The 22897-nt window shown below is 49.3% G+C and overlaps 1 protein-coding gene across 9 annotated transcripts in view; it reads left to right on the top strand.

Moving 5' to 3' along the window:
• The window catches only part of CELF2 (CUGBP Elav-like family member 2), a 163152-nt gene that overhangs the window by 97421 nt on the left and 42834 nt on the right, over window positions 1-22897 (top strand). For 6 of the 9 annotated variants that reach the window (XM_061559879.1, XM_061559884.1, XM_061559880.1 and 3 more), the window contains 3 exons: window positions 18662-18864; window positions 19323-19405; window positions 21785-21833. In XM_061559879.1, coding sequence (XP_061415863.1) covers window positions 18662-18864; window positions 19323-19405; window positions 21785-21833 — 335 coding nt within the window. Of the gene's footprint in view, window positions 1-4195; window positions 4991-5479; window positions 5577-18661; window positions 18865-19322; window positions 19406-21784; window positions 21834-22897 lie in introns of those variants that run through there. The other 3 variants (XM_061559881.1, XM_061559885.1, XM_061559886.1) reach the window with 3 other exon arrangements.

Below are 22897 nucleotides of genomic sequence, written 5' to 3'. Positions count from 1 at the left end.
TCTTGGGTCCCTTGTTTCCCTTCAACTCGCACTGACCAGCGTGGTGAAGTACGATCAAACAAGCCACGTGACCAACACGGCGTTGAGAGACTTCCATGCAGCAGTGGTTTGACAGAGGGCTGTGCACACGCGCACATGCTTCTGGACTTGTTTTTTGCCGACTGAATTGACCCACCTCTTACATCCAGCCGCATGACATTGAGTACCCCTAACTCTAAGTTGGAAGCTTGTGATTTCAAATCCCAGTCGGCGGCCAACTGAGCCCATCATCTTTTTCAAGCGTCTATAAAACGAGTACCACTTTCTGACCCCGCCCCAAAGGCGGTCGGCCTATGAATAGACTGGCCCCTGCTGTGGGAATGTGGAATTTCGAGCACATGGCTCAGCTGCGGGGATGAGCAACCACCCACCCCCAATGCTTGTTGCGAGCAAGGAGAGACACGGATAACCGAGTAGCCGTAGCCTTACACGCGCGGAGTGCGAGATGGGATTGTGGTGCATACCGTGTGAGCAGGGCACACACACACGTGCTGTCAGCATGTGTGTGTGTGTGTGGGGAGCGGTCGTGTAGCAGCGGTCAACGCTCTGTGATACGAGCCCGGCGACCCGAGTTCGATTCCCGCTCGTGGCCGACACCGGTGACGATTATCTGAACCGGTCATGGGCCTCCCCTAGGTCTACTCGGCTTCAAATGAAGTACCTTGTGCGGTGTGTGAACATCGCCACTAGAGAGACAAATGTGGCCGGGCATGGTGCTGGCCACCTCCACCCCTCGTGTGCCGTGCCGGCCTTCATAGGTTCTCGATAACAGCACTTGCCCCTGCAGTCTGTTGAGGCTACTCGGGGCTCTTTGTCTTTGTGTGCACGGGTGTGGAGGGACATCGAAGTCGAACTCTTCGTGTCGCCCGGGCAATTATGTCATGCGGTGTTGACATCGCACTGTATGGAAGTATGTGGGTCAGTTTGTGTGCTGCGTGTGAGTTGTATCAGTGTAATGACTCGTCGTGTGTGTCAGTGGGTGTGTATGGTGGGGAGCGGTGGTGTAGCGGTTAGCACGCTGCGCTACGAACCCGTCGACCCGAGTTCGATTCCCGCTCATGGCCAACACCCAGTGATGATTATCTGAACCGGTCATGGGCCTCCTCTAGGTCGACTCAGCCTCAAATGAATATCTGGTGCAATATGTAAACATCGCCACTGGGGAGACAAAGGCGGTCGGGCGTGGTGCTGGCCACCCACCCCCTCGTGTGCCGTTTTGGCCTTCATAGGTGCTCGCTAACCCCACTTGCCCCTACAGTCTGTTCAGGCTACACGGGGGCATCTTTTGAATAGGAAGCACTTGCCCCAAAAATCTGTTAAGGCTATCCGGAGGATAGTTGTCTTTGTATAGGAAGCGGCAGTGTCGTGGCTAGCGTAGAGCACTACGAATCCTGCGGTCCGAGTTCCATTCTGGCTCAGGGTCAACACCAGTCACGATTATCTGAACCGGTCCTGGGTCTCTCCTAGTTCTGCACAGCCTAAAATGAGCTGGTGTCGTGTGTAAACATTGAAGGTGGCTGGGCATGGTGCCGGCCACACCATCCCCTCGTACGCCTTGTCAACCTTCATAGCTGCTCGCTAACAACACGTGCCCGAATAATAATAATATCTTGCGTGTTGCGCGTCAGTATATTTGTATGTAAGTGTTGGTCGTTGTGTGTCTGTGTGCCTGTGGACCAGTCTATAATCCTATGTCGGTGTGTGGATCGTTGGTTTATGTTATTTGGCATGTGAGTCGGTTGTAGTGAGTGTGTGTGTCTCTAACGCTGCCGCGGTCGTTATTAACACGCGCCATTATCAGTCAATCAACGGCGTAATCCGATGTGAGCCCATTGAGACACATTTATTTGGCAAAGGAGAACGGGACGGGGGGGGTAAAAATACATGAGGCCAAATACTGTACACGATACGATCCTAGAGAGCCTGAGTCCTTTCCTGATCCCGCATGCGCGATCGGTACCTCTACCCATTCTTACTATTTTACTATGTTTTTTTTATTTTACCAGGTAAGGCCCACTGAGCTTGATAGCTCTTTTTCATAAGCGACCTGGCCTCAAATGCTAACTCAACGAAGTGGCTTATCGCGTGGAAATTTATAGCAGCCAGATATTCTGAACGGGTGTTGTTGTTGATTCTAAATGTGGAGAGAAAAACTGGGGGAGTCTTGAGAAAAATCCACGTGACCACGGGGAGAGACACATGCAAACTCCAAATAGACAGCAGGCGGCAGGGTAGGGATCGAACCCACGGCGTCCTGCATGCCAGGCGAGGTAGTTGACATCTCGCCATCACGGTGCCCTTCGGTGCCATGCAGCGGAATGTAAGATATTTCAGTCAGTGAGAGAGGTGCAGTCCTGCAATTGCTTGCTCACGCCACTGCTGGCACTAGGGCCTCCGTGAGAGGAAGCTCTATCGAGTCCCTCCAAATGGTATTTTGGCCGACAACTTCCACGCCGGCTAAGACGTCTTGGAAGGAGGTGGGAATATGTGCCCACGTTTTAGTCCAACGCATGTGACATGTTAATTCCACTAATTGTGTCGTGACCATTGAAACTGCTGGGTGAACCAGAGGCAGTTGGGATCTACGAAATGCGTGCCATTGCGTCAAATGCCGCGCCGGGAGATTGAACCGATGAACTCCGGTGGATTGCAAAGTCCAGTGTTGCTAACTCATCACGGCAGCATCCTCCTTCCCTACGTTGACGTAACATAAACCGAGGACCACGTTGGAGTGGACTGATTATAATTCACATCTGCGCAGATGAAGACGAAAGATTGCCGGCTAAGCGAGGCCTTGACCTGTCCACCCCATCGTGAGCAGTACGGCACCCCTGCGGTCTGTGCTAGCCGCGACAAAAAGGAACCTTCAAGTTTGCATACGCGCGCGCATGAGCATGCGTGCATGTGGCCAGCGGTAGTGTAGTGGTTCGCGCAATCGCGCTTCAGATCTGGTGACCCAAGTTTGATTACCGCTCAAGGCTAACAACATCGATGGTGAATATCTGAACCGATCCTGGGCCTCCCCTAGGTCGACTAAATTCAGTACCTGGTGCAGTGTGTAAACCTCAGCTCTGGGAAGGCTTCCCACATTCCTCCCCCCTCCCCTCGTGTGTCATACCATCCTTAAGAGGTGCTCGCTAACAGGACTTGCCCCAACAATCTGAGCTCGAGGTCCACACCGGCAGAGATCTTCGCCAGTGTGGACCCCGTGTAGCAATTGTGGGTGTGTGTCCTCCCCCCCCCCCCCCCCCCCCCCCCGCTTTGTCTCAGGTTTCGCTGCCCCTGCTTGCTTGCCCGAGCACTTTGCTCCCACAAGGTTTTTTTATTCGTTGAGATGGGCACAGGGCTCCATAAATAGCCAGGACCTCACCCCCCCCCCTCTCCGCCGGTGCCCTAACACCCCGAAAGTGTGCTGAGCTACGCTTCGTGGCCGTAGGAAATTAACGGCAGGCAGCTATGGGTCAGCGTCCAGGATTTTCGTTGGACGAGTTTAGGTGGTTGGGGTTAGTGTCAGATATTTGCATTCGTAGGCACCGCTACCACTGCCGCCGCCATCATCATCGTCATCAATGAAAGCCTCCAAAAGCCGGAGCCATCTCCCGTGGTCTCGCGATGCTAACGTCCATCTCTGTTGATACGGTGCTCACCAACACACGCTCCGGATATACACATTAGAACTCCAGAGAACGCCAAAAGGTGTGTTAGACCAGAGGACGCCAAAAGGCGCCGAAAGGCGTCCTCTGGTCTAAGGACTTTTGAGACTAGGCTCCAAAGAAAGCTGTCTCTGGTGTGGACCAATCAGTTTAAAAGACAATGCATATATTATCAGAGTATGTTTTTGGTTTGCATTCTGACCACAAGTATTGTGGTTAATGCAGACATGATTCCTTGTAAAAGGTTTCAGTTTGGTGTTTTAACATCTTGACACCTGTTTTGTTGCAAGTAAAAAGAGGAAAAACCTATCATCATATTTTGGTACTGGCGAAGTAGGTCCCATGATTTAGCTGAATGTGTTCATTTTAAATTAATTTAACTCGTCCGGGTGGGGGGTAAATTTTCCCGCGAGTTTATTTAATCGAATCCTTCTCCTTTGGCTGCCACTCTGCTGTTAGTCTCGACAGCAGTTCTTGTGCATTATGGTCAGGGTGATGTGTGTTTTAGACATGCATTCAGGATTACGGAGTGTGTGTGTTTGTATGAGAGTTGACTTAAAGTCCAATATATTTAGTATTTTGGCAACTGGATTACAAAAAAAACCTTTGCGGTAAAACTAAAGTAAAAAATAAATGTGACATTCTGCAATTTAATAATTGAGAACCATAATTTATCCTTGCAAAGAACCTTTTACCCGGACGTCATAAGGCACTGCGCAAAGGTAAAAACAGAAGTAAAATGTACAAAGTAAAACAAAAACCCAGTAAAACCCAATACAAGCATGCAGGCGAGTGATAACAACACTCCAACAACAAATAATTTTTTTTAAACCCATAGCTAAATTTTTTTTAAAGGAAGGGAAAAAGCCTCATTCGCACCGTGCATAGCCAACCGTACTAATTGCCTGCTCATTCTGGCAGAAGGAAGCCCCCTCTTGGGGGTATTTTTGGCCTAGTCTTCCACGCCGGCCAGACATCTTGTAAGGGATAGGATTACCCACACACTTTATCCCACCACACGTGGCCTGCCAACGAATTAACTGCCGGTCGTGCCCATTTACACTGCTGGTTGGACAGAGGCACGGGGGTGGGAGGCAGGAATTTAAGAAACATGCCCATTGTTTAAACTGCCGCGTCGGAAGATCGGTCCAGCAACTTGCAAGTCCCGTGCGCTAACCGTTACACCGCGGCAATATCCGTCTGTCCTACTGCTGTATGTCCCGCTTTTGTTCTCACCACCAAGGGCTCACAATTGAGAGGGTGCAGAGAAGAGACCCCCTTGAGGCCACATTAGGAAGGTCTGTGAAAGGGTAAGGGGTCTGCAGGGGGTCTGCAGACTGCGAAAGGGATCCTCTTTCCCAAAAAGCTTGAAAACCCCCGCTCTATAACTATCGCTCGCTCTCTCTCTCTCTCTCGCGCTCGCTCGCGAGAGCGATTTTCGTCTCTCGCGAACTTTTGCCCGCCGCAAACGTCCCCCGCTCACTTTGACCTTGCCTCGGCTGCGCCGGTGCGTTCGTTTTTCATTCGCCGTCCTCCCACCATTGTGGGACCGCCTCCCCGTCGCCGCTAACGGCCGTCGCGCCAATTATCCGGTCAATATGCGCCACTTTGTTAATTGGCAGCGAGCGCGGCAGGCCGCTTCATTAAAGGCTTCCGAGCGGCGCGCGCCCACCGCGCGGTTATTGACGCGCGCGCTGACCCCTCGGTATTCCTGACGGTTTAAAAATAGCGGCCGGGCGCGAGCGATGCTGCCAAAACAGCTGTTAGCCGTAAACGCAAATGTCCCCCCCCCCCCCCCGAATCTTTAGAGTCCCGCTTCTTCTGCAAGGGACACATTTATCAAGCGACGTGCACTGAGGTGAAAGATGTTTAAGGCCGTGCAGCGTGAGTAGAGTAAAAAAAAGAATCGAACGTGTCCTTGCAGGCTCGGCGGGGGCTTCATCAGCCACAAGAAGAGCAGCACCCAGGGCTTAAGCCACCGGTCGAAAAGTGGAAAACGTGAATTGCCGCCGTTAAGAAAACTGGAGTCAGTGAAGCAACATGGGTGCCTGTTTACGCTCTTTTGACAACCATTCTTAATCGCCCGTCTGCCGTTACCGCGAGGTTCCGGGTCGACTTCTGGCTGTTGGAGAATGTTCTAGATTTGAAGCTTTCGTGACTGCAAGGATTCATATTCTTAAGTTTTTTTCGGTAAAGTCACGTAGGTAAAAAATTTAAATTAATTAAAGTGAAATAAAAATAAAATAAAAATCACGACGTTTCGGAGGCAACACAAGCTTCCGTCTTCAGGTGGAACCGTCACAGCACGATAGCAGTATACAGCTGAAGACGGAAGCTTGTGTTGCCTCCGAAACGTCGTGATTTTTATTTTATTTTTATTTAACTTTTATTAATAAAAACATTTTACCTACGTGACTTTACCGAAAAAACCTAAGAATATTGTGGAGAATGTATTTTTCTTTCTCTCCGCACACAGCGGGGGGGGGGGGGGGGGGGGGGGGGCTCTACGAAAAGCGAGAATTGTCACGGCTTTGATGCGCGCTAATTGAGAACACCTCCAAGATCACGTGCACATTCCCCTGGTGCGAGTGTTCAGGTTTACAGGGACCCGCCGCGTGTTGCGCAACATCTGCAGCAAGCAGGTCATTAAGCGCGCCGTGCAAACATTTTTGCACGCACGCGTGTATAGAATGTGAGCCCCCGTTATGATCTTGAAGGCAGGGCCTAAATGGAATTGGTCTCTGTCTTTTTTGAGGTGCTAACATAACCTAGCGAGGGTAAAATGTTGTTCTGGCCACCATCGCTGTTGCATAGCCATGTTGGTCAAGTTTTTCACGTGCATAATATTTCGTTGAAAGTAAATGAAATATTTTTTTTTTTAAAGATTTACCAGCACTTTAAGATTACATTTATATTAAGACTCTTGGTTCTTTCGGTAATTTATATTTGTTTACTTTTTTTACCAAGATTGATTTGTGATATTTCAACGTCCACTATTTTTTATTGTTGTTTTTACCGGTCTGATAAAAAATAAGATTTTAACCATATTTTGGACTTAAAAACCTTCACAACCACTACCAAAATCTCACCGATCCTATTACTGTATCGTGAAACCCCATATCAGTGGCCCAGTAATCCACAACGTCTAATATACGCGGGGTCTGGCTGATTTGCGGTTCTTCCCGTTTATTAGCGGATCAGCCTTCCAACCATCCGCGAGTGCACAGATGAAAGCAAAGAACCACGGATGGGTGCTCAAATCACATGATTATCCTCGGGGTGTGCAGATGATATCAAGGCTACGAAGGCAGTGAAAGACCACGTGTGCTTTGTTACCAGTGATTGTGATGATGGGGGACAATGATGGGTGCAGATATGACAATGGATCACCGCCTTCGTTACCACAGTCCTCACCGCTGGCACAGCTCATGGTGATGGTCGTGGATCGCTTCTGTCATCGCCGCCGCCGCCGTGGCTGCTGATATTTGTGAACCTCAAACCCACTTGGCCGTGGAATGGTCACAAGGTGGCACAGTACAGCAAGTGGCTTTGTGCGTTGTGACCTTGTATGCGTGAGTTTTCTCCCGGTACTCTTTCCTCCCACGTTCAGAGTACTCTAGTCGTATGAGCAATAGTGCTATGGAAGGAAATTGGCCAGACATTTCTCTGCAGAAACCCTCATGAAAGAACCAGATTAATCAATAACATTACGGCCGTTAATACACTGTTGGTGGAAGCCAAAACCGGCTGAGGCCTGCGTATCAGCGGGGTGCTCCTCTGTGTATCCAGCACCGACCCCCCCCCCCCCCCCCATTTTTGCCGTTGCATAGCCGCGAACCCCTTGTGGCCCCCCTTAACCTTTTCGAGGTCTTCTGATGATGCCCCCCTCAGCTCCCTAGGAGAATGCAGGACCCCCCCCCCTCTTTCGTGATCCCCTGGATTTAAACCCCTTTGATTGTGTGAAGCCGTGGGACGTCGGCATCGAAACTGCGAAAGTGAATGTGATCCTCGGGGCAAAAGTCGCACAGAGATGGACCGGGCCAATATCGCAGCCAGGCCGCCCCCCCCCCCTCCACCCCCCCCCCCCCCACCCCCTCATTGCAGTTTTGAGAATGGATATTTTAAAAGTCATCGCGTTTCTAATTTATTTTAAATCTCAGTGAGTCGTTGTTCTGGTTTCGTTTGCTCAACGCTTAGCAGCAGCAGCAGCTGGCTGTCGGGGTGGCTCGTAATGACTGCACACTGAGAGCCATCTCATCGACTGTCATCAAATGCCGGGCCACCACCAACCCGTGTGATTCAAGGTCCTCCACAAATTCGAAGGCCTTGAATGATTTCTCACCCCCTAAGTTCCAACAAGAACTCTTGAGGTCGGTTGACCCCGATCGCCTCTGCATCCCCAGAACGACGCTGAAGTCCATGGTATGATGGGGCCCTTTGCTTCCCGTGGCACATGGACTGCGGAACTCACTGCCGAAGGCTGTCAGGGAGCCTGGTTCACTCTTGTTCCGCCCAAAAACATTTCTCTTTATGGCCACTTCTTACCCCTTCCCCTCCATTGTCGTTGATATAATGCGCCTTAAGATTCAATGATGAAAGACGCAATTTAAGTTGTGCAAGTCTGCTCGCCACGAGAGGGCTTCAGGAGAGAGTCCCTGTGGTTTTGCTGTTCCTCCTGCTCTGTCGAAGGAGCAGGAGGTTGCAGTGGGCTTACTACAGATGGTCCATCGTTTTGGTTGCATGGCCACAGTCGCACCGCTGTGGCGTCTGTCTTTTAACTTTCCAATTTGACGGAGACGTGCGCATCTGCCTGTAATCATTATTATGAAAAGCAGGTGCTCAAGTCGAGAGTATGGTGGCCTCGGCCAATTATCAATATACCATAGCAGACCAAAACCATCGTATCAATGTTCATACAGAAATCGTGCTGTGACGGTTCCGCCTGAAGACGGAAGCTTGTGTTGCCTCCGAAACGTCGTGATTTTTATTTTAATTTTATTTTTATTAATTTTCATTTTAATTTTTTTTACTACGTGACTTTACCGAAAAAACCTAAGAATATGAATAATTGCAGTCACGAAAGCTTCAAATCTAGAACGTATCAATGTTGTTTGGGATATAATTTGACCTACCACCCCCCTCCCTCAACGGCCATCTCTGGGAGATAATTTAGCGTGGAGGTTTAATCCTTGTTATTCAAAATGCCAGCCTATAACTTGGCAGTGTCTGTTGGCATTAATAAAGCTGCCCTTTGAGCTTTGAATGCAAGTGCATGCTTGGGAATGGCACGGCAGGATAGGCGAAGCAATTTGGTCATCTTTCAAATAACACACAGACGGTCGCAATGAACTGCAGCGTTATAGATTATCATCGGGTAGCGGAGGCGCCGTGGTGTGCGTACAACACATGTGCGGGATGGAGGAGGGCTGGCCACCGACACAGGCATTGTGGAGTGGTACCCGGGGGTCGGCGACCCAGCGGAAGACCTGGAGCCAGATGGTGGGGGGCACGGTGTGTGAGTGGACCTCCGAGGCCGGGTGTCAGCTTTGGCTATTGACTTAATTTGTATTTTTCCAGCCATCTCAATTAAAGGCGTGTGGCGTGTGCGTGCACGTACATCAAATGAAACCGTTGCGGAAACGTGATTATTTACATGGAGGGGATAGTGCATGTATGTTGAACCCCTTTCGCACCGTACGTAGCCAGCCGTGTTAATTGGAGGTGTGGGGGGCAAAGTGGCTTCCTGATCTGGGAAGTAAGAGCATTCCAGACGGCCGCAGAAGCGCATCTGAGAGCGTGCGATGCAAGTGATGGCTGGTTTGCCTTTGTGGTGAGAGGGACCCACTCAATAGACACCATGACTTGATACAGTGACATAACCACTGGCTATGAAGAGGAGGGGTGAAAGGCGGACATGGGAGGGGCGCCTGGGATGGCGGTGGGAGGCCCATACTAGCAGTAAGAGTAGAGGCCTATTAAAGAGACGCTATGATGTGGTGTTACGCTCTGCTAACTTAAGGGGTGCCAGTCGGATGTCTCTTCACCTCAAGACGTGACTGATAAGCACAGCGCGGGGGGGGGGGTGGAAACAATTAGCGATAAGAGTCCAAAACGTAGGAGAAAAATGATCCCGCGCGCTCGTCCCCGTCTAATTCAAGAGCGCGCCTGCAACTAGACTTCTCCGTGGCGTCCCACAACGAATCCCATTACGGGCTCCGTCAGATATTTTCTGTGGCCCAGCAGCAGCATCTCGGCCATTTTCCCAAACACAGAGCAGCGTTCCGCGTCAGCACGCGGTGCCGTGGAGGATGTGCGCCATCGTCCCCCCTCGTTATTGAGACGGATGCATCTTGGCGTTTCAATCGAGCGTGATTGTCTTTTTTTTAGCGGCACAGGTGCAGAGATGCTGTAAATGTCACCGTTACACAAAGCAGATGCTACAGCTGGAGGAGGTGGCTGAGCCTTAAACATTTAAATTGCGTCGTTTATTTAGCGCTTTATTAAATCTTGACTTAAAGCTTTCGTGGCTGCAGAAAATGTCTACGTGACTTTACCGAAAGACCCAAGAATATAGCGCTTTTATTCGTCAATGAATGTCCCGCTTGTGCCGAGGGTGCCTCGCCAGAGTGGCTTCTCAGCCGTTGTTGTTTTATCTTATCGGCCTCACTCTCCTCTTTCTTCTGTGAGCAGTAGCAGCGCAAATATCTGCTCATCGTTTTTCCAAATACACCACACCTCCTTGTACCCACTTATCGGATAGGGGGGCAGTGGGGGGGGGGGGGGTACGGTTCGAGCCATTGCCCATTGGCATATTCTATTTACCACCCTTATCCGTGCATCATCTTTCTCTCATCCACGTGAAGAAGTGTGGACGAACGCAGATGAGAGGACGAGGTTGCCACTTCTTGCGAGTTATTCGTCCTCGCTGCAGATTCCGTAGAATTCATTAAAATCTTATCCGTGGGTGAGCGCTGATAAGTGCTCGGCATGAAAGGACTATCTGTGTGGGGACACGAAGAATGGGAAGAACAGATAAAAAGGTGTACTGCGCTGCACTCTCGCCCATTCATGCTGTCACTGTGGAGGCACTGATCGTGCCCGGAACTCTAACTTATGGACAATTTCAGTTCATTTTGGATCCTATCGGCCTCCCTGTGTCCATTTGCGCGAATGAGCCTCTCTGTTCAGGCTTCACTCGTGCAATTGCCGCACCTCCGATTAGCACGGTTGGCTACGTACCGTGCGACAGAGGTTCAACATATTGTACACACATACACGATTATGATCATCGTCGTCATCGTCATCCACTGCGCAATCTCGCAAAGTTGCGTGAAGCCAAATACCCTCACGTGCAACAAGCACTTCAAGTCCAACATCATACACCCGCAGACTATCAAGAGTTCCTGATGTTAATAGAACATTCACCGCGGGCTATAGGGGTGATTCATTCAATTCATATGCATGTCACAGGCCCCCTTGCACGACCTTGCACAAGGAATGTAATGTCTTATTGCGTAAAGGAATTGCCGAGTCATCTTGCGACGAGCGATTATACACGACTGCTCGTACGAGTCTTGCAGGCAGTGGTTCCAAACGTGTGGTCCCTGGACACACTGGTGATCCACAAATCGAAGATACCGTTGCAGATACGATTTACAGCGTTACGGTCCGTATCGGCGGTTAAATCATCGGCTGCGCACGGCTCTCCCAGCAGACGACGCTGGAGCGGATGAGCGAGGCATCTTCAGTGGACGGCGATTTGTGTTCCGGTGAAAGTTTGCAAAGGTGGCAGGCTTTAGCCATATAAGAGGTTTTTAAACTATATCCATTACTAAAACGTAACTATATTAATTTTTCTTGGTTCTTTCGGTAAAGTCACGTAGAAGGGAAATAATGAAATAAAATTATTATTATTACTTCCCTTCTACGTGACTTTACCGAAAGAACCAAGAATATGAATCCTTGCAGTCACGAAAGCTTTAAATCTAAATTTATATTTATTTTACCAGGTAAGACCCACTGAGCTATATAGCTCTTTTTCAGAAGCGACCTGGTTATCACAAATGATAGCTCAACGAAGTGGCTTATCACGTGGAAATTTATTGCAACCAAATCGTCTAAACGCATGGGAGGACCCCGGTAAAAAATCCACGTGACCCAGGCGGAGAGAGACGCCCACAAACTCCAAATATACAGCAGGCAGTCAGGGTCGGGATCGAACCCACGACCTCCTGTATACCTGGCGAGGTAGTTAACATCTCGCCACCGTGGTGCCCTTACAGCAAAGTGTATGTGCTGAATGGGTTATAAGCTGGAAGCAGCTGTAGCCCCCATCACTTGATCTCACGGGGGACCCCGTCAGCCCCAAGTCCGCCCTGGGCAAGAGGTCATGTGCTCCCCTAGGCCCTACCCTCATGCTGCTTCTGCTGTTGCTGCTGTTGCTCCTCACAAGTTTAGTTTTCAGGTCTATGCAACTAATACCGCCGTCTGATTGATGCTCCGTGTATCATTTGTCGCTGCATCTTAGGAACTAAATATACCCGGGTGGCTGTGTCCCAATTTTTTTTCTGTTCGCGTGCGTGTGAATGCGTGTATGTGAGTGTGTGTGTGCGTGCGTGCGCGTGTATGCGTTGCTCCTGTGTCGCATGAGTGAGGATGGTTTATCAAAGTAGAGTGGAGAAGCCGTGGCGTTATATCTGCACTGTGCTACGATTTTGACAACTGGGTGTTGGACCCAAAGTCAGTTAGTATCTGAACCAGGCCCCTGAGCCTTCCGTACATACAGTACAATACAATATGGAGTCGTATGTATGTTGAACTTCTTACCCACCGTACGTAGCCAACCGACCTAATCAGATGTGTGGGGGAAGGACAATAAACTAAACACAAAGAGCAGTTCTCAAGAAACGAGTTTTCAATCGAGATTTAAAAGTGCATAGCTCTGATGGCTTCCTAATATCGGAAGGAAGAGCGTTCCAGACGGCCGCATAAGCGCATCTGAAAGCGCGCGATGCAGTGACCGCCTTTGTCCGATGGCCAGCCAAAAGCAGCTGCGAGGGTTGACGTCTGAATGCGACTGAATTGAAAGGCGCGGTACAAAATCAGTCTGCGTATTTTGTAGAAGAAGAGACGACCAGAGGGCAGAAAATCAAGCTCTTGAGTCTGGACTTGAACGGGGTGAAGGTTGACAAGGGGCATCAACAGGAAACCTTGGTTGCTGGAGCAAAGAGAGCACGCGGAGGGGAGGAGTGTAAGACCAGCGATCAGAGTACAGCAGCAGCCCTCTTAATGACCATCCCAGTTAACGACTAATCCATTAACGATGGGCCTCCATAGAGCCCAATGTGTAGTGTATAGTGTTCTGTATGGTAATGTAGTGTACAATAGTGTAGTGTATAGTAGTGTAGAGTAGAACTCCTCTTTTCGACCCACCCCAGTTAACGACTAATCGCTGAACGACAGGCCTCCAATAGGTTCGCTTACCGACCATTGCCCAGTTAACAATGGCCAGTTGTGGATACAGTAAATTTTAATGCATTGATTAACTATGTTTCTTTTAATAGTATGTGTTCATGATGTTGTTAGTATATTTATGCATTAATATCCATAGTTTTAATATTACAAGGTACGTTTTGTAGGTGAAAAAGCGGTAACTTCCGATGCAATCGGAACGAATTAAGCCTTTAACGTGCACTCCCTATACTCGCTTAACGACCAAAATCAGACGTGATAATATGACTTTGAACCCCCCCCCCCTCCTACGCATTCCACAAGTAGTGACTAATCCCATATCTGCATTTGCCATAAATATGCTAAATTCCTCTGTTGATATGCAAATTCCTTTGTCAAGGCGCCCTTTCTCCCCTAACCCAGCTTAAATATACGCTGCCAAGCTTGGTGGTGTTCATTCAGACGCTGTCTTTCCGACAGACTTCACCTGAGGACGGCTGCTTGCGTTGTGGCTGAAACGTCGTGAGAATTGTATTATTTTATTATGTTTTATTTTTATTATTTTATTATCTCCCTTCTACGTGACTTTACCGAAAGAACCAAGAAGACCAAAATCACTTAACGACCGCTTTCGTGGGAACCAATCGCCGTCGTTAAGAGGCGTTTGGGATTTCTACTCGACTGGAGCGCCGTGGTCTTGCCCACGGCTGCCGGTACGGAACTGTTTGCCTGCCTCGTGACTGACAGCATCACTACGCCAGCCATTATACAATCATCGTCCATGTTCGCAGGTCATCAACTCGGCTGACCCGAGGCACTCCATGTTTATACGATGTAGCGGGAAGCCCGTTGAGATTCGGAAACAGCCCCCCCCCGGCACCCCGCCCCCCGTGTGCCCCCCCCCCCCCCAAAACAGCGCATGCCTCGCTATGGTATGATTTTGAAATGGGGCAGCATCATGCAACAGGCTTATTGTAAGTGGCAGCGTGGGTCGGACATTTTAAGGACTGAGAAGAAGAGGTAGGTAAAGCATCTTCGTTGCCGTAGTGTTAGCCGGATTTGCGTAAACCGCGTAGCAGAAAGCTTTCAAATTGCACTCGGTTCATTGGAATTTGTGGAACGCTTCGAGACGTGTTCTCCAAACGTTTGGGTCAGTTGTACGACACAATTATTGACGACGGCGAACGGAAACTCGTGGGGCTCAGGTGGTAGTTCTGCAGTGGTCGCTCCGGGGTTGTTTCCTGGATTCCTCCACGTGCGTGGTGTACCTAGGGGCCGTCCATAAATGACGTCACGCACCTTTTTGTGACGATGTGTGACGAGGGGGGGGGGGTTGCGAAATGTGACGTCACATCGAAATGCGCAACTTTAAATAAATATAGACAACACGTTCTACTTAATTAAATAGACTTTTTAATAAATGTTTTCTCCTACAACATCAGAGTGCAGCGCCACATTATTTACGCACTACAATGACAATCGTTTCAAGCAATTTAAAGCATGTTTTATTTGGGGGGGGGGGGGCAGAGCTTTGTGACATCATATTTGAGAGGGGGTCTGACTTTTTGTGACGAGGGGAGGGGGGGTCAAAAATCGTCCAAAATCGCGTGTCGTCATTTATGGACGGCCCCCTATTAAAACTAAAACTTTTTTATTTATCGAGGAGGGGACTCAAATGGACTCTTCGCTGCATTTGCCCATGTCTGTAATAGCATTAGAATTTATAATAAAATCCCCCCAAACATTGTGCAAAGATTCCAAATTATTCACACCATATGTTGTTGTGGTGGTGCTAACCTATTTATGGTGCACAGCTCCATGATTAGGGAATCATAATCGGGCATTGCCTGGGATTTTTGCCCAGGCAATGCCCGAGACTCACCGAGTCTCAAGACATATTTCCAGGAAAGCCTTGCAAATGTTCACAGTACAGAGGAAGGCAGGGGGCAACGATTGCCCCATGCCTTTCTAAATCAAGTATTTTTAGAATAATTTAAAACATTTCAGGAGTTTGGACTATAAAGTCAGCACAGTGGCCTCGACCTTCTTCAAATGACATCGCGGGATATTTAACGTCCACTGTGAATTTGGACGGCACCCATTGTAGGTTTGGCCTGGCATCCCACAGCGCACCGCTCAGCATTCTGCTGCCACCGCCCACAAAACCTCCCCTAAACTTGAGCCTTATCTGGATCTGGCAAAAACGGAAAGGTGAGGGACCCTACCCCGTGGTGCGAGGATTGTCGAAACCCCCGCGTGTCACGGTGCCAACAGCATCGCTATCGCGCAAGCGATATCAACAACGCGTCTGAGTTGCTCGAGTGTTCGTTCACCGCGTGACCGCATAGGTCAGCTCAGTGCATACTGCGTTGAGGGTTCTAATGTTTTAATCGGCAGCACGATCTATCCAAGACACTGGTGATGCATGTAGGGAATCGTAATGGGGCATTGCCTGGGATTTTTCTCCCAGGCCACGCGCGCCCGTCTTCTACGTACGTACGTTGAACTGCTTTCGCGTCGTACGTAGCCAACCGCGCTAAATCGGAGGTACGGGGGAAGGAAAACAAACTAAACACAGAAAGCACTTCTAAAAAAATGCATTTTCAATTTAGACGATTTAAAAGTGCACAGCTCCAGTGCCTTCCTAATATTGGGTGGAAGAGCGTTCCAGAGGGCCGCATAATCACATCTGAAAGCGTGCGATGCAGTGACCGTCTTTGTTTCGATGAGTGGCCAAAAGCTGCTGCGAGGGTGATGTGTCAGTCATTGGGGGTTGTTGACCATACTTCCCCATGCTGATCAGGAGTTGCAAAAGTCCGTTTTAGATCACAATCGCAATTGATATTAGCCATGGCTGGGAATAATAACTCGGGTCACGGGGTTCATACGTCACGCAGTATGTTAGCCACTGTGCCACTGCGTCTCCCTGTAATACTTTTTGTACGTGATTTACAGCCCACACAGTTAACCACAGCACGTGCAGTACACTTGTCCAATACGCGCAGTACTGCACTTAAAATGTTGGCATGATACAGACGCTTTACACATTTATGTACACTCCCATCTATTGCACTGATATTTTGATTAGGCCCCAGGCATCGTATAACATGCGACGGGACACGAGCCGTGATTCACCGCTCATAGTATGCTCAAGTGCACACTGATAACGAGGTCCCCCGAAGCCGTGTAGAAAAATAGATAGCGACGGCGTGGAATTGCCTGCATCGTAAAGTGTTCCTTTATAAATCCAATCTGTTGCTTGCGTTCTTTTGTGTGCTAAACTCAGGCACAGCCTTGGGGAATATTAAGCTGTTGCTTGTGTACGTGTACTTGTTATTGGGTAATACCCATGACAGGCCACGGGCATGTTGTTGCATTATTACGTCTCGACGTTGTTTCACGGTACGGTCAAGAGATTCGCTTTGTGCTTTGCCCAGCATGACAACTGGTGCCGTTAGCAAGCTGGGCGCAGATTCGTTTTCATTTGGGTTCCCTCTGCACGCGGGGTGGTGGGCATTAAGAAACGAAGAGTGATGGGTCACGTGGGTAGGTCCTGCGGGAAAAAAAGATGCGGAGAGAGTTAACAAAGCAATGGGTGAGAGGCACGGGCGAGAGTTGATCGCCGGTCAGGCTTTTGGCTGGATGCGGCCCTAGGCCAAAGCGACCCATCACAACGTTTTCGGTATTCACGTCACAGGCCCCTTGCACGACATTACACAAGGAATGTAATGTCTTATGACGTAAAGGAATTGCCAAGTCATCTTGCGACGAGCGAATATATGCGTTACTGCTCGTGTGAATCTTCCAGGCAGTGGTTCCAAACGTGTGGTCCCCAAAGCCACGTAACCGTTACAGAACACGATTTATTTAATTGTTACAAAACACAATAGTTTTCTTTGCTGCGCACTGGTCCGTGGAAATGTTTTGAAGGTTTGACAGTGGCCCAAGGGTCGCAAAAGGGGTTAGAAACAGCTGGTGTCAGAGTAAAAGCCATGCTGCGTCCCAGGGATGAGATTGACTTCGATGAACGGTTCTTATTGTGTGAGCTGCGGTCAATTTCCCATCATTTTCATCATTCAGCAACAAGTCGGTGACGAAGGCCCCGTTGCGCCAAACAGAGGGCCCACGTCCCACCAGATTGCAGTGCAGTAGCCTCCATGCTGGGGCAGCACAGTTGGCACATAATGTGAGTGAATGTTTCTGTGGGAGGGGAGGGGGTGGGTCTAGTTATTTGTGTGAAAGAGTTCCTTTTGCATAAGTGCGTTTCCATACCTCGCTGCTCAACGTTAAACACCCGGTTCTGTCAGTGAACCTTTCCACCTCTCCACTTCCCTTCCACAGCACCCGCAATCGCTCCACTCATCTCAGCAGTGTAGCGTGGAATTAATTGCGTGCACGCGTGTTGAACTTCTTTCACACCGTACGTAGCCAACCATGGTAATCGGAGGTGCGGGGGAAGGACAACAAATTTAACAAAAAGCCGTTCTGAAGTAGTGAGTTTTCAATTGAAAAAAATATTACCCTGTCCCCGTCTAATTTGCTCCATACCATTGCCACTTTGTCCCGATGGCCCTGGTGCAGTTGTACCGACGGCACACTCAAGAGCTACGCCGCTGCCTCGCCTCTTCTCACTGAGTCTTGAATTGTGTCACCAGTCCTAGTTCTGCATAGATCATGATCACAAACAATGTAACAATGTCTCAAGCGCTCGTTGTGTGTGCGTCCATGTGTTTCTGTTTGTGTGTGTCGGGGAGCGGTTGTTCAGCATTCAGTGCACTGCCCTCCGAACCCAGCGACCCGAGTTCGATTCCCGCTCACGGCCAACACCAGTGATGATTATCTGAACCGATCCTGGGCCTCTCCTAGGTCAATTCAGCATGAAATTAATCCCTGGTACGGTGTGTAAACATCACACACCGTACCAGGAGGGGGGATGAGGGTGGTAGGGTGTGGTGCCGGCCACCCAACCCCTCGTGTACCGTGCCGGCCTTCACATGCGCTCGCTAAGAGCACTTATAATATAAATCGTTTATTCACTCTCACACTCAAGTGAGTCAGAGCAGCCGACATGCCGCAGCTGCGTACATCATTTTAGAAATACATGATAAAAAAATAATGTAGGGGAAAGGTGGTAACGGCTACAACACATTGCCAAAGGGGTGGATAGGGAAAGGGGATCAGATGGTGCTGTTCCATACAATAGAATGCAAACGTAAATGGGTGTAGCCACCATCAAGAATTCGAGATTAATAACAATTGAAATAAAGCATGCGAACGATAAAGTGCTGGTCTCCGAGCAGAGACGTCCTACGTGGCAAGGCATGGTCGTGTGGCCACGAGCGCAAGTGATAATTTCTTTTGATTTTGGGCGGGAGCAATGGGTGTCAAACGTGGTCACGGTTCGATAAATTACGGGTGAAGGGGGACAAGTCGGCGACTCTGCAGGTCAACTCAAAAAAGGCTATTGCAGGCTATACGGGGGGTGACATCTATGTATCGTCTTTGTTTGTTGCACGCAGCAAGGGCAGCCTCAACAAGTCCACGATGAACGGGAGCTTGGAGCACATGGAGCAGCCGGACCCGGATGCCATCAAGATGTTCGTGGGGCAGGTGCCTCGCGCCTGGAGCGAGAAGGAGCTCAAGGAGATGTTCGAGTCGTTTGGCCCCGTCTACGAGATCAACGTCCTGCGCGACCGCACACAGAACCCGCCGCAGAGCAGAGGTCCAAACAACACGGACGGGGCGGGAGGGGATGTGAGAGCGGGGCCCAGCCAGCCAACGCTGCTGCTGCTGCTGTATCTTGGCCCTGCGTTATTTAAGGGGTTGGCGGGAATGTTTGCATCGCTTCGTAGCATCTTTAGTTGCAGTTACTTCATCGTGGACGTAGCGTTAACGCCGGGTTGTGTCGCGTTTTGTTCGGCATGTAGTATTAGAAAGCCGCCGGAGCTACGCACTCATACATCTAGATTGAAAACTCATTTATTTAGAGCTGCTTCTTGTGTTTGCAGTTTGTTGTCCTTCCCCCGCACCTCCGATTAGCACGGTTGGCTACGTATCGTGTGCGAAATAAGGTCAACGTACACACAACGTTTCACCCCGCGTGCCTGGCGAGCGATTGCTCTTGTGTTTTTTTGGGCGGAGTGTGAATGCGTGCGTGCGTTGGGTCGGTGTGCCGGGCAGGCTGCTGTTTCGTGACCTTTTACACCCGCAAGTCGGCATTGGACGCCCAAAATGCCCTGCACAACATCAAGACTCTCCCTGGGGTGAGCGCTTTCGCCTCTCCGTCACTACAACTGGCACCAGCACCAGCAGCAGCTGCAGCAATAATCGTAACGACACTCCAAATTCTAACAATGTCAACGGCAACATAAATTAGCCATATTCATAGTTGAATTATATTGAAAACGAATTTCTCGTTTGAAAACGAATTTCTCGATTGAAAACGAATTTCTTGAGAGCTGCTTTTTGTGTTTAGTTTGCTGTCCTTCGCCCGCAACTCCGATTAGCGCCGTTGGCTACGTACGGTGCGAGAGAAGTTCAACGTACATGCTGACATGGATCATTGTTGGCTCCTCTGCATTTAGCAGTTCACCAGATGCCGTTTTCGCAATGATGGGTCGAAGTTGGTGGGCTTTAGGGCAGAGTTGGGACAGAGACTTTGAGAAAACCTTCTGCAACTTTTGTACCAAGATTCTGGATGATTTTGGAGGTGGAATCCCAACGATGTGAACTCGTGGTCTTGGGAAATGAAGGGAGTGCGGATTGAGCACTATGACTCAGAAAGTGCAGTTTAAAAATACTGTCTGCCAGACTCTCGTAAATACTGCTGGAATGAGGTCAGTCATGGTGGGATTAGCCCATACGCACGATGGTGATGAAGATGATGATTATGTATAGATATTTAACTTTTTTTCTACAGTACCTAGTCAACCGTGGTAATCAGAGTTGCGGGCGAAGGACAGCAAACTGAACACAAAAAGCAGCTCTCAATAAATGCATTTTGAATCTACAAATTCGTTTTCAAACTAGAAATTAGTTTTCAATCTATTCCTGCCAGCAGAATTTCTGGAGAAAAATTATAATAGTCTCAAACTGTGGATTTTCGTGAATTGTGCCCATCGACTATTTAACAACAGTTACAAGAACGGTAACAAACCAATAGCAACTATAACCGGTGACTTATACAGTCTTTGCCAGAAAATACAACAACTTTATTTTTTAACTAGAAACAATATAATCGCCAAATACATTACAAACAACAGCAACCACCCCATTGCCAGCGCTAACAACGATGCCTACAGGAAGGCCAGTTAGACCACGATCTAGTGAGAATTAGCACTGGGATACGTGCTAGGGATTCACTTGACCCTCCGGACCTTTGTTCTGTCCAGACGAAACATGGGCCTACATACACACATACGAGTGTGTGTGTGTGTTTGCTCGACTCAACCTCAAAATGAGTACCTGCTTCGGTGTGCAAACATCACCACTGGGGAGACAAAGGCAGCCGGGCATAGTGCTGGCCACCCACCACCTCGTGTGCCATGCTCGCGAATAGCACTTGCCCCCAAAAGTCTGTTAAGGCTATTGGGGGGATCTGTCTCTTTGTGTTTGGTTGCAGTGGTTCGTGCACGGTGCTGTGATAACAGCAATGTGAATTTGATTCCCAGACGAAGATTGCCATAAAATGTTAAACCGACTCTGAACTCCTCGTGAACTTCTCCTAGGTCGACTCAACCTTAAATGGGCACCTTGCGCTCTTTGTGTAAACACGGACCCCTTGGGGAGACAAATGCGGCCAGGCGTGCGGTGCTGGCCACATCACTCCGACGCGCCTTCGCACAAACCTTCGTAGGTGCTCACTAAGAGCACTTGTGTCCCTACAGTCCAATTGCTAAACGCATCTTGGAGGGGTTTTTTTTCTTCTTCTGTGCGCCTGTGTTTGTTACTGTCATTAATATGAGCGTGCTTATGAGCTCAGGGATATGAGGAGCAGTGCCCGTGATCATTAGTCTAGCCTGCAACCAGCGCTCTATTCCTGGCCATGCATCACAGCCCCGTGACAATTAGTTATCTGAACCTGACCTGGGCCTCCACTTTGTTGACTCGGCAAACAAAACATAGCGCTGGGTGCCCGTGTGTTAGCATCGGTTTTTGGTTAGACAGAGGCAGCTGGCCCTGGTAATGGTCCAAACATCGTCTCGTATGCCGTGTTATCCTTTAAAAACTAAAACTGAAAAGTTGAATCCAGTTTTTTTTATTTTACCAGGTAAGGCGCACTGAGATATACAGCGCATTTTCAAAAGCGACCTTGCTACCACAAATGATAGCTGAATGAAGCGCCTTATCGCGTGGAAATGTATTGCAGCCAAATGCTCTAAACGCACGTCGATTGCAAATGTGGAGGGAAAAAGCCGGAGGACCCGGAGAAAAATCCACGCGACTACGGGCAGGACGTGCAAACTCTAAATATACAGGCGTCGGGGTCGGGATCGAACCCACGACCTTCTGTATACCAGGCGAGGTAGTCAACATCTCGCCTACTGTGGCGTCTTTGATAATCGGCCCTTCTGACGGTGCTGGCCCCGGTGGTTCGATGACTAACGGCAGAATCTTGCGTTTTGTGTTCCCATCCCACGCAGATGCACCACCCAATTCAGATGAAGCCAGCTGACAGTGAAAAGTCAAATGGTGAGTGAAGAAGCCTGGCTCACGTGAAAATGCTTTCAAGAAAAAAAAAGCAACGGAGTGCACTTACCTATCTAAAATCTGACGACTGTGCGTAAGGTCTTGCATTGCCATTTCAAAACGTGAGCAGAATGCAGGACCTCCATTGATGCCTCTGAGCAACTGAACGGTCCAATGAGGTCGTAAATGTCTACACCCAAGTCAGCAGACGTCAGCTTTGAGTTAAAGCTGTAATTATATGAAAATTATAAACCTGATATCTTATCGCGTTATTGTCGGCTGTGGTACATTGCGGCGTGCCTGCGTTGAACATCTTCATGTACGTATGTACATATGTCTGTACGTATGTGTGTACATATGTATGTGTGTGCGTATGCACGTTCACATGTATGCATGTATGTACTTATGCACATTAACGTATGTACGCCCATACGTATGTATTCATGTGTGTGTCCTATGTAAACGATATTGCGAGCGCTCTCTCGTGTACACCTGTGTTTGCATGAAATGTCCATTGTGAGGCTATAACCAAATCACCCGGAATGCCTCCTGATTTTGGCAGGTCTCGGAAAAAGGCTAATCAGTCTTTTGGGCCCGGATAGTGCTTAGATAGGTAGATCTCGATACCCCGCCTAATCGTCACATGATCCCCAGGCAGAGCCATCCCCTAGGGCACGGCGACCGCCTCGGGCCCCGCGCTTTTGTGGGGCCCCCGCACTTCAACGTCACGGTGTCAGACGTAATACTTTTGGTTTAATTTTAAGGCGTCGGTGGAGTGGGGGGGGGTACACTGTAGGATTTGCCCCGGGCCTCGCACGCCCCACCCCTTCTCCCCCCGATGGACGGCCCTGCACACAGGACGCATGCGCAGCGGAGAGACTTTTCATCTGAGAGATGTGACAATATCTCGGGCCTTTTCTCGGTGATTTGGTCTAAAGCTTTCCATCTGCACGACCAGTTGTTGAGCCTCCCCCATGTGTTCACGAGCCTCTGCATTCCACAAAACGTGCGTACTTGCACCTCTGATTAGCCCCGCACCTCCCGATTAGCACGGTTGGCTACGTACG

The sequence above is a fragment of the Lethenteron reissneri genome, chromosome 26 (assembly GCF_015708825.2).
Source record: "Lethenteron reissneri isolate LAM-NWPU_2019-01 chromosome 26, ASM1570882v1, whole genome shotgun sequence".
NCBI lineage: Eukaryota > Metazoa > Chordata > Hyperoartia > Petromyzontiformes > Petromyzontidae > Lethenteron > Lethenteron reissneri.
This window is presented reverse-complemented; position numbering and strand designations above follow the sequence as displayed.